This window comes from Vulpes vulpes, unplaced genomic scaffold (assembly GCF_048418805.1).
Source record: "Vulpes vulpes isolate BD-2025 unplaced genomic scaffold, VulVul3 u000000652, whole genome shotgun sequence".
Taxonomy (NCBI): domain Eukaryota; kingdom Metazoa; phylum Chordata; class Mammalia; order Carnivora; family Canidae; genus Vulpes; species Vulpes vulpes.
The window spans coordinates 242,782-255,403 of NW_027325771.1; the positions used below are offsets into that span (position 1 = coordinate 242,782).

Genomic DNA, 12,622 nt, shown 5'->3' on the forward strand with positions numbered 1-12,622 from the left:
TGAGCTACAAAGGATGTAAGGGTCTGGGACTTCAAAGACAAGGAAGAGATTTCAAAGGAAAATGAAAAAGAGTAAGTGTTTGGGAAACAAATTTTTGCTGGGCCACACAGAAAGAATGAACATAAAGAAGAATTTTAAGAACCAGACTTTGCTAAGGTCCTCCCTCTCGACCACATTTTAGATCTTGCCAATTCATATTAGTATACAAACAACCATAATTATTTGTGGTAATATCTCCCTTTTTGAAGCAAGTCTTTTATCTAAATTCTTTTAGACATTTGAGGAGGTAAAAAGGAAAACATTCTGAGACCTCCATTTCTTAAAAATAATCAGCTTAAATTAATCGTCATGTCAAAGAGACACATTTTGGGGTGGCAGATTTTACTTTCCTACAATAATTTCTGAAGTAATCAATAGTTTTACAAAAATATTAGGGAATATTAAAAAGCAGTGACCCAAATTATGTAGATACATTAGGAATACACCTCAAAAAGGTTAATTGAAAAATACAGAATATTTTTATTAAAATATGTTGTTTGGGGATCCCTGGGTGGCGCAGCGGTTTGGCGCCTGCCTTTGGCCCAGGGCACGATCCTGGAGACCCGGGATTGAATCCCACATCGGGCTCCCAGTGCATGGAGCCTGCTTCTCCCTCTGCCTGTGTCTCTGCCTCTCTCTCTCTCTCTCTTTGACTATCATAAATAAATAAAAATTAAATAAATAAATAAATAAATAAATAAAATAAAATAAAATATGTTGTTTGTTTTTGTCATGTTTTCCTTTGTTGTATTTATTATATTTCCTAAAAGACAACCAACCGTTTGAATGCCATAGCATAGCCAGTCAAGAAAGTTGATAATAATTGTGTATTCTTAGTACAGAAAAAGATTCACTTTATCTAATTAATGGAAGTCAATCCTGCTTAGTCATTGACTATCATAGGAATTATATATAACTCTAAATCCTGGTTTTGAAAATCACTCGGATACAATTTCTAAAACACAGAACAACTTTGTGTCTTTTGCTCAGGTGGAATAAAAATGATGGAAAACTACACTAAAAATGATTCATATTCTTTGATTTAAATTATGCATGTAGAGTTGAGTCGACTCAGGAAGAATGGGTAAAAATGCATATTAGCCAAAGAAAATATTCAAGTTCAAGAGAAAAAATTGTGAGAAATATTACAATAAAGAGAACAAATGGATAGGAAAGAATTTAGAATTATCTTTAGCATGTAATTATGTATCATTATAAATTTCAGATGGAAAAATAATTTACAAATAGATAAATTAGAGAATATATGTCCTTTTCCACTTTAGGTAAATATATAAATATTTAGGTTAATATATATATTTAGTTAAAATATGTAATTAGTATATATATTCATTTAGGGTTTTTTTAGATTTTATTTTATTCATGAGAGACACAGAGAGAGAGAGAGAGAGAGAGGGGCAGAGACACAGGCAGAGGGAGAAGCAGGTTTCATGCAGGGAGCCCGATGTGGGACTCGATCTTGAGACCCCAGGATCACACTCTGGGCCGAAGGCGGCGCTAAACCGCTAAGGCACCCAGGCTGCACCTATTCATTTAGTTTATATGTATTTAGGTTAATTTCTATATATTCAATTTATATACATTTAGGCCTATTTGTATATATATATAGGTTTTATATAGTTATATATATATGTTAATGTGTGTATATATAGGTTAATTCACATTACGCTACAGTATATTATATTCATGTATATGTTTGACTTTGTCCTCTTTTCTTATGTATATTTGATAAAGCTTATAAAAGAGAGATGAAAAACCATTCAACGGAAATAGAGTTTATTCTCATAAGACTGACGGATGACCCACAATTGCAAGTTGTGATTTTTGTGTTTTTATTTCTTAATTACACATTGAGCCTGATGGGGAACTTAACCATTATCCTCCTCACTCTGCTGGATCCTCACCTCAAGATGCCAATGTATTTCTTTCTCCGTAATTTCTCATTTTTAGAAATCATATTCACAAAGGTATGTATTCCCAGACACTTGAAAACCATAGTGACTAAAGAAAAAAACATTTCATATAATAACTGTGTGGCTCAATTATTTTTTATTTTTTTACTGGGAGTTGCAGAGTTTTACCTTCTGGCTGCTATGTCCTATGACCGCTATGTTGCCATCTGTAAACCCTTGCATTACCCAATCATTATAAACAGCAGAGTGTGCTATTGGCTTGTACTTTCTTCCTGGCTGACTGGGTTCCTAATCATCTTTCCCCCATTGCTCATGGGACTCAAGCTGGATTTCTCTGCTTCCAAAGCGATTGATCACTTTATGTGTGAAACTTCCCCCATCCTGCAGATATCCTGCACAGACACACATGTCCTAGAATTGATGTCTTTTATCTTCGCTGTGGTGACACTTGTGGTCACATTGGTGTTAGTGGTTCTCTCCTACACTTGCATCATGAAGACCATTATGAAATTCCCTTCTGCACAGCAAAGGACCAAAGCTTTTTCCACCTGTACTTCCCATATGATTGTTGTCTCCATGACATATGGGAGCTGTATCTTTATGTATATTAAGCCATCTGCCAAAGAAAGGGTGACTGTATCCAAAGATGTAGCTTTGCTGTATACCTCAATTGCCCCTTTACTAAATCCCTTCATTTATACCCTAAGGAACCAGCAGGTGAAAGAAATCTTTTGGGATATGTTACAAAAAAGGTTGTGTTTTTCAAAAAAAACTATTGTAATAATTGCTACAAATCACAACATTGCCATAAAAACAAAAAATCTTTCATTCCTTTCTTTTTTAAAAAAGATTTTATTTATTTGAGATAGCGGGAACAGAGTGGGGGCCAGAGGGAGAGGGAGAAGCAGGCTCCCTGCTGAGCAAGGAGTCCCATGCTGGGCTTGATCCCAGGACTCTGGGATCATGACCTGGGCCAAAGGCAGACACTCAACGAACTGAGCCACCAGGCGCCCTTATTCATTTCTTCTGATGATGTTTTTCTATTTCATTACTTATCTCATATAGGACATTCTCTTGAAGAATCCTGCAGCTCAGTCTCACCCTCACATTTTATTCTTCCTAATGAAAACATCCTGCTACAATAACTTACTCTCTCAAATCGGTAATGCAAGCTTTACATAGCATTTTTTAAATAATAAATTTATTTTTATTGGTGTTCAATTTAAATAGCATTTTTATTGTATATTAGCTACTAGAAACCATGACTTTAAATAAAATATGCCTTTTATAAGTATAATTTGCTATATGTAATTTGTTAATTGATTAAACATATATTGTGTATCTCTCTTATTTCAGATGTTGCAAGGCTCTCAATCCTTATGCTTGAGAAGCTTGTCCCTAAGTAAGGAGACAAACACCTAACTCTAAGATTGATATATAATGTATGATTAGTGTTCTCATAAAGGGATATTAAAATATGATAGGGCATACCGTATAGCTTCTAAGTAATTTTGGAGTCCTGGGAGGACTTTTAGAAGAAGGTAATAATTATATTGAGGCTAAAAATATACATAAGGAAAGAAGACTGAGTTATAAAGGTATGCAAATAGCACAGAGGTGTTAGATAAAGACATACATTTGGAGAATTCATATATCTAATGTTTTAAAAAGGATTTTCGAGATATTCAGCCTGAATCCACTAAAGGTTTTCTTACAAATACAAAATGGAATACTGCACAGAATATATAAAATTTTTGTGCCTCAGATTTTCCATATATAAAGTAGGAGAAAAAACTTTTAAAGTTTTTATTTTATTTATTTTAAAGAAAGTGTGTGGCAGCTTCATGAAATTAGGTTAGTATGACTAAAATAAAAATTTTCCCAAACCTTGTTATTGTCCTTAGTAGCAATTTCGTTCTCAACTGTCTTCTTTTGATTTGAGTCCCGAAACAGAGGCAATTTCTGAATACTGCATATCCATCATATTTTTTATATTCCTTTAACCTGCTTTTATCTTGCATTCTCATCCAAAATACATTAACCCCAGCATCTTACAATCAAGATGTGTTAGCTTAAGTTTCCAAGATCTATAAAGAACTTATTAAACTCAACACCTAAGAAACAATCCAATCATGAAATGGGCAAAAGACATGAAGAGAAATATCACAGAGGAAGACATAGACATGGCCAACAAGCACATGAGAAAATGCTCTGCATCACTTGTCATCAGGGAAATACAAATCAAAACTACAACGAGATACCACCTCCCACCAGTGAGAATGAGGAAAATTAACAAGGCAGGAAACCACAAATGTTGGAGAGGATGTGGAGAAAGGGGAACCCTCTTGCACTGTTGGTGGGAATGTGAACTGGTGCAGCCACTCTGGAAAACTGTGTGGAGGTTCCTCAAAGAGTTAAAAATAGACCTGCCCTATGACCCAGCAATTGCACTGTTGGGGATTTACCCCAAAGATACAGATGCAATGAAATGCCGGGACACCTGCACCCCGATGTTTAGAGCAGCAATGTCCACAATAGCCAAACTGTGGAAGGACCTCGGTGTCCATCGAAAGATGAATGGATAAAGAATATGTGGTGTATGTATACAATGGAATATTACTCAGCCATTAGAAACGACAAATACCCACCATTCGCTTCAACGTGGATGGAACTGGAGGGTATTATGCTGAGTGAAATAGGTCAATCGGAAAAGGACAAACATTATATGGTCTCATTCATTTGGGGAATATAAAAAATAGTGAAAGGGAATAAAGGGGAAAGGAGAAAAAAATAAGTGGGAAATATCAGAAAGGGAGACAGAACATGAAAGTCTCCTAACTCTGGGAAACAAACTAGGGGTGGTGGAAGGGAAGGTGGGCCGGGGGTGGGGTGACTGGGTGATGGGCACTGAGGGGGGCACTTGACGGGATGAGCACTGGGTGTTATTCTATATGTTGACAAATTGAAGACCAATAAAAAATAAATTTATAAAAAAAAGATTTTATCAGGACAGAAACCTAATTTCATTTCTTATTTTTTAAAGCCATACCTCCAATTTAGATTATATTAAATTTGGAGAACATTTTTTGCATCACATTTAAAATTAATATATTTGTTTTTTTAAATATTTAGAAGGAGTGGTAAAAAAAGATTTCAGTCTCATTGTTTATTTTGTGATGTTTCTAGCCTGCATGAGAAGCACAATTGCTTCTTTTGTAGTTTTTCAGATTGCAAGAACTATAATCATTCTTGCATAATCTCCCACTGATCTCAAGAGGATTCACTGATGAAACAATTTTTAAAAGAAGGAAAGATTTCCCTGGAGATCATTGTACAAATATGTTAAAAATATGTGAATTATTTATTAAGTGAGGAAACTCTAAAATCTATAAACTCAAGTTTAAAACCAAGACAAAATCTTCTTTTTAAAGCAGCTATATATTGTAAGCCAGAAGGAGTTTTTGGAGGTTACAGCTTACATAACCATGACAAGTATACATTCCACACGGGAAATATGAAATCCCCAACCCATATTGTGAAAGACTTTAAGGGGATTATTGCTAAAAGTTTGAATCCTGATTCAATAAGGGGCTTATATTATATTTACCTATATTAAACCTCTCAAGGCATCCTCTAGAGTGGCAGTTTTAGGGACTTAATTAGTTTCAGGATTTGAAAACCAAGACATGTCATCATTGACAAAGGAAATAATTAAATGTGTGACATACCATGGAAGGGTCAAACTCATGAGATCTAGATTGAAAGGAGATGAGTTTAGGAGTCTAACGTTTGCAGCTGTTATCTGTCTACATCCGATCTGTAGAAAATTTGGCTGATTCTACAGAAAATTTTATTTCAATTCATTTTACCTTCTTTATTTCTACTGCTAAGTACCTAAAACAAATACTACTGTTGTAACAAATAAACTTTAAAATCATCGCAATGCTACATATTAGATATTTAAAGATATTTCAATGAAGTAAAAATGTATGTACAGAATGTACTATTATATTATATAACTTGGTCACTTTTCACAAATTTAACATACCCACATAAGTAGCCCTCAGATAAAGAAACAGAATGTTACCAATACGACGGAATCCTCCCTTTTTTCTCTTCTGGTCATTATCCCTCTGAAGGCTTAGCCACTGTTCTTACTTTCAAGGAATCAGTTCATGTTTTGAAAAGATTTAATACAATGGAAAACTATTTCCTGAAAATTTAAAGTCAAACATGCAGCATGGATGGCAGAGATTTTGTTTGTAGGATGGGATGTGCCTACCCTACTCTATCCAATCATTCAGAAATTGACTTTGAAGGTTCTTCCATCTTCAACAGGTATCTACAGTCAGCCAACAGAGGGAGGAAGAGAGAGTGGTGTCACATGGGAGGTTTTTATTGGTAAGCCTGGAGGTCATTTTCATAATCTCCATTCATAAGAATCCAATTATAGAGCACACCAAAATGCAAAATGTCCAGGATGTCCAGTCTCAATGTGTGTCCAGCAGGAAACATTTGTGATTAGACTCAGTGTCTTCTCCAGCTGTTAACATTCAAATCCAGTCTACCATTGCCTTCTACCTGGTCTAACTAGTAGCCTGTAATAACCTTCTGAAGAATCTTTGCTTCCTTCCCTCACCCAATCTATTTTATGTAGAGAAGATAAAAGTATGTTCTCTAAAATTTAACTCATTTTTGCTACTTCTTTGCTAAAATTATGTCCTAAAACCTAACTGAATTGCAGAAAATGAGTAGCCAGTAAGAATCCTTGGCACAGCTCCTCACTGCTCATCTTCATCCTCTTTCACTCTTTTCTTATTTGCTGTTACCAGTTGTAACACTGACGCTCTTTCCATTCCTCAAGTTCTCTTTCACCTCTGTCCTTACCTTTGCTCCTACTCTACCTCCAAATTCCAGGCCTCTAATTAAATGTATTCTCCACAAAAGAGTCATTCTCAAAAAAGACGATATGTGAGGAGAACTTTCCCTTCTTTATAGACTTTATCTCAGTCTTTTGTTCTTTATGACACCATTAATATTAATTTCTACATGTCTTTCTGCTCTCTCTCACTGTCTCTTTTACCCTTCTGTTCTAGCTAACTCTTAGATAACTCTAAGTCATTTCAGGGCAGAAAGTTGTCTGCTATATTTTTTCATCCCCGTATACTTAGGATCTGGGGTCTCTGGGGTATCCTTCAAACTAGAGACTGAATGTGTTGAAGAATTTAAAAATTTAGGTTTTTTTTTTTATATGAGATCAATTGGTTATTCTGAAGTTTTGAGCATGATGAAATAAGAAATAGACAATGTCATTAAGTAAATTGTAGCATAATAAGCGAAATCCTGGGAAATGAGCATGGAAGAAATTTGGAGAAGAGAGGAATAATGATGAGCTATTTTTTTAAAATATTCAATTCGAGGTGTCATCTCTATAAAAACCTTCTGGTGTAGTTCCTCCCAATTTTTAAATAAAATAAGCAGCTCTGAAAACTAATAATTCAAACTCATGCAATTCTGGAAACATTTGAAAATAACTTTAATACAAAATATTTTAAAATGAGGAAAATATCTGTTAAAAAAACAATGTTATCAAGCCATGAAAAGACATGGGGGATTTTAAATGCATATTACTAAGTGAAAGAAGCCAATCTGAAACGTACATACCATATGATTGTAACTCTATGGTATGTATATTAAATAGCAAAATTATGGAAATAGAAAAAGATCAGTAGTTGCCATGGGCTGGGAAAAGGGGTTAGGGATGAGTAGATATAGACAGGATTTGGGGGGCAATGAAAATTCTCTATATGATAACATAATGATGGATTCGTGTCATACATTTGTCCAAACCCAAAGACTCTATGTGGGAGTGAACTGTACTATAAACTACGGACTCTGGGTGATTATGATGAGTCAGTTAAAGTTCATAAGTTGTAACAAATGTATCACTCTGACAGGGGCTGTTGATATTGGAGGAGGCTCCAATATCACTTGTGGGTAAAAGGTTATGGAAAATCCCTGGACTTTCAAGTTTGCTGTGAACCTAAATCTGCTCTAAAGTAGTATTAGTAATAATAGTAAAAGTCTTAACTTAAAAAAAGAAAGAAAAATGAGAGAAAAAATGTAAGTTTTATATCACAAAACAAGGGTCACTACCAATTGAATAAAATGAACTTCAATTCCTCTTTAGTTCCTTGTCTTATCTTAAAGAAACCAATACAAATTACCCCCAAAACTACTATTTATGACTCTAAGGAATGGTGTGTATACCAAATTACATCATTATTGTGTTGTTATTCCTCTTTCTCAGAATATTAATTCAGTAAATTTATTATTCCGTTTTTATTAAAGGTATACATCTTCAAAGTTCAAAAAGTCAAGAATCTAAGAATCTTATTAATGGAAATTAGTAGTCCCTTGCTCCAGCCTTCATCCACCCCAACTTCTTTTCTCCACAGCCCTCAGCTGTTAACAGTTTTGCTTCCTCTATTATATACATTACTACTTCTTAATATGTTGAGTTAGAAATTACTTACTGGCCTAAATATGAAAGATAAGCATTTGAAATTCTTGTATTTCCCATCCCTCCTATACACATCTCTTTTTTAGCTTTTTTATGATTTTGAAAATAATTGTTATTGTAATTATCAGTTGGATTTTTATACTAATTTACATTATCTTGACAGTGGAAATTTTCTTCTATCGGAGCCACATGTTGGCCTGTACTCTGTCTTTTTTTAAACAATGTTCTGTTTCCACTGGGTTTCATTTCTCATTAAAATAAATGCATAGCAGATGGTAACTACACTTATTGTTGCAAGCATTTAGCAATGCACCTAAGTGTCACATTACTATGTTGGGCACCTAAAACTAATATAATATTGTATGTCAACTATACCTCAATTGTTAAAAATTGCATAATGTAAAAATTCAATATTCTTTGTTCAGGTAACCTCCCAAAGTACAGCTATGTCCTCAGTAGACTCAAATACATTTGGCAAACTCTCCCTTTTTTGTTCTCTTTTTTTCTCAGCTCTAACAGTTTCTGATTTTTTTTTCCTTCCAGCCTTATTGGAATTCATTGCTTTCAAGGCCTGATGCACAACTTACCTTGTATTGATTGAAATGCTTGTTTCCAATATGGCAACATGGAGATTCATTTTACCTTTCTCCTATTCCCAAGTGTGGATAGTTTGAGGATATTTAAGTTTCTTCACATTGCAGTGCTCTTTTTTAAGAAAACAATCCCCAAATTATGAATGCACATGTATAAACATAGAATCAGGAACAAACATGAGATTTATTTAGGATGAAGACAATGATAACCAGTCACACATTTAATTAAGCTATTAAAATCGTAAAGTCCAGAAAATAAAATTTGCATTAACTATGTGATATAATTCTCTAATACTCCCTTTCCTTAAAAATTTTAATTGTATTTTTGATGATGTTGCCATAGGTTTTTTTAGTAGACCATTTTAAAATGTACAGTTTAGTGGTGTTTAGTCCATCCACACTGTTCTACAACCACCACTCATATTAAGTTCCAAACATTGCTCACTCAAAAGAAAAGTCTACCCATTTAGCAGTCATTTCCCAACTCTTCTTTCCTGAGACCCTGACAAATACCAATCTGTTTTCTATCCCTGTGGATTTACCAATTTTGGAAATTTCATGTAAGTGAAATCATACCATGTGGGACCTCTTATGTTTGGCTTCTTTCGCTTAGGATCGTGATATCAGGGTTCATCCATATTGAAGCATGTATTAATACTTCATTGGTTGGATAATATTCCATTATGAATATATACCACATTTTCTGTATCCATCCGTCAATGGATATTTGAGTTGTCCTACTTTATTTTTTGGCTATTGCAAATAATGATGTCATAAACAATATTATACAAACATTTGCAAACCTCCTTTCAGTTATTTGGGTCAATACCTAGAAATGGTGTTATCGAATCATGGCAATTTTATGTTTAACTTTTTTTTTAATGGATCTCTGGAACTTTCCACAGTGGCTAGGTCATTTTACATTCCCCCTAATAATGTACTGGGTTTCCAATTTCTCTATAGCCACATCTGCCATAATTGAAGTGTAATTCATTATGGTTTTAATATGCATTTTTATGATAACTAATGATGTGTAACATCATTGCATGTCCTAGTTGGCCATTTGGAGAAATGTCTGTTCAAACCCTTTGCACATTTTAAAATTGGGTTATTTGATGATTGTTTTCATGTTTTTGTTGTCTTTATATAGTCTGGATACTAGAATCTTATCAGATATGTGATTTGAAAATATTTTTTCCAGATTTTCTCTGTAGTCATTGTAACTATTTGAAAATTAATTGGCCATAGATGTATGGGATTATTCTAGACTTAACAATTCCATGCATTTTTTTCCATAAAGAACTGAGAGTTCTTTTCTTTTTTTTTTTTTTTAATTTTTTTTTTTATTTATGATAGTCACACAGAGAGAGAGAGAGGCAGAGACACAGGCAGAGGGAGAAGCAGGCTCCATGCACCGGGAGCCCGATGTGGGATTCGATCCCGGGTCCCCAGGATCGCGCCCTGGGCCAAAGGCAGGCGCCAAACCGCTGCGCCACCCAGGGATCCCTGAGAGTTCTTTTCAATTCAAGTGTCTTTTATTTATTTATTTCTGTCTAACCCTTCTGGCTAGAACTTCAAGAACAATGAAGAATAGCAGTTGGGAAACTGGACATCCTTGTCATGTTCCTAATGTTTAGGGGAGAGTGACATTAGCTGTGGGGTTCTCATGAACATTTGTTAGCAGTTAGGAAGTTCCTTTCTACTCTGAGTTTGCTTTATTTTATCATGAAAGGGTTTTGAATTTTGTCCAATGTTGACTTTTCCTGCATCGATTGCAATAATCAAGTTTTTCCCCCTTTATTTCATCTTCCATCTTTGATGAATTATGTAAATTGATTTTTTTATGTTGGATCACCTTACATTCTATCCCACTTTATCATGGAATCTTATTTTAAATACAGCTAAATTTGCTTTCCTAGTATTTTTTGAGGATTTTTGCATCCATATTCATAAGGGATATAGATCTGTATTATTCTTTTTTTGTGATGTGTTTAGCTGGTTTTAGTATCAGAGTAATGCTGTCCTCATAAATAGGAAGGGTATCATAATTTCCATATTTAGAAGAGTTTGAAAGGGATTAGTCTTAACTCTTTAAAGCTTTGGGAAAATTCATCGGGCCTTAGTCTTATTCAGAGATTTTGGATTACTGATTCAATTTCTTTAATAACCATAGATCTATTAGATATTCTATTTCACCAAGTAAGTGGTAATTTGTGATCATCTAATTTGTTGATACACAATTTCTCATAATTTATTTTGGTATCCATTTCTATTTCTACAAGGTCAATAGTCATGAACGAACTCTGATTCCTGATTTTGCAATTTGAGCCCTCTCTCCTTTTTTCTTGGTTAATCTAGCTAAGGGTTTGTCAACTTTTGTTGACCTTTCAAAAGAACTAACTTTGGGTTTTATTTATTTTCTCTATTTTTCCCCTTCTCCTCTATTTAATTTATCTTCACTAGTATTTATTATTTACTTTCTTTCTGCTGGCTTTGGGTTTCTTTTGCTCCTTTTCTCTGTATCTGTAAGTTTGAAGTTATATTATTCATATGAGATCTATCTTTTTTGTTAAAGCAGATATTTAAAGCTATAAATTTCCTTTTGAACACTGATTTCACTGTATTTCATAGGTTTTGGTATCTTATGTGTCTGTTTTCATTTGTCCCCAGTGTTTTCTAATTTTCTTTGTGATTTATTCTTTGACCCATTAGTTGTTTATGGGTGTGTTTTTAACTACCACATGTTTTTTCATACATACAATGAATTTGGTCCAAAGCCACTGAGAAGGCAAAATGAAGAAGTAAACCACAAATAGATTATATTGTCTAACTATGTTTACATTACTCAATTTGGTAGCCACTAAAAAACTGAAATGTGGTGAGTCGACACTGAGATGTGCTGTAAATATAAACATACATCATATTTCAAAGACAGTACAAAATAGTAAAAGGTCTCATTCATTTTTAAATATGTATTAGATGTTGAAATGAGAATAATTTGGATGTATTGGGTTAAACTATCTTATTAAAATTAATTTCACATGTTTTCTTTCACTTTTAAAAAATAAGGCTACTAGAAAATTTGAAGTTATAAATGTGTCTTACGTTTGTATTTTGCATTATATTTCTATTGGACAATGCTGATTTATATCCTCTGCTTTTTAAAATTCACATTATGTATCTGTGTGTGTGTTAAAGATCTAATATATATGTTAGACCCTATGATATTATTTTTTTTTTTCTTTTTTCAGCCCGCCCACACGTCCGGCGGGAATCCTGCTTTGGCCTCTGGCTAGCCCGGGTTCCCACCGGACCGCGGCGGAGAAGCACCCCGCCCACGAGCACAACCCTCCCAAGACAAACGGGACCCGTGGGCTGTGGGCTCGGGAGGGTAAGGTGGACTCCCTTCACGCATAAACTCCGAAGGGCTGCCAATCTTCGCAGCCCTCTGGCCCAGCCTCCAGCACCTCAAACTCCAGGGGTGGGGGTCCGATGAAGCACGTCATTTTTATTTCACAAAGACTGTACAAAATTCC

The 12,622-nt window shown here is 34.5% G+C and overlaps 1 protein-coding gene across 1 annotated transcript; it reads left to right on the forward strand.

Annotated features, from left to right (window-relative positions):
• Positions 1-1,805: 1,805 nt before the first annotated feature.
• Positions 1,806-12,382, forward strand: LOC112910704 (olfactory receptor 6C6-like). Its single transcript, XM_072745394.1, has 2 exons — positions 1,806-2,747; positions 12,338-12,382. The coding sequence occupies exons 1-2, from the start codon at positions 1,806-1,808 to the stop codon at positions 12,380-12,382; spliced, it is 987 nt and encodes a 328-aa protein (XP_072601495.1).
• The last annotated feature ends 240 nt before the right edge of the window (positions 12,383-12,622 follow it).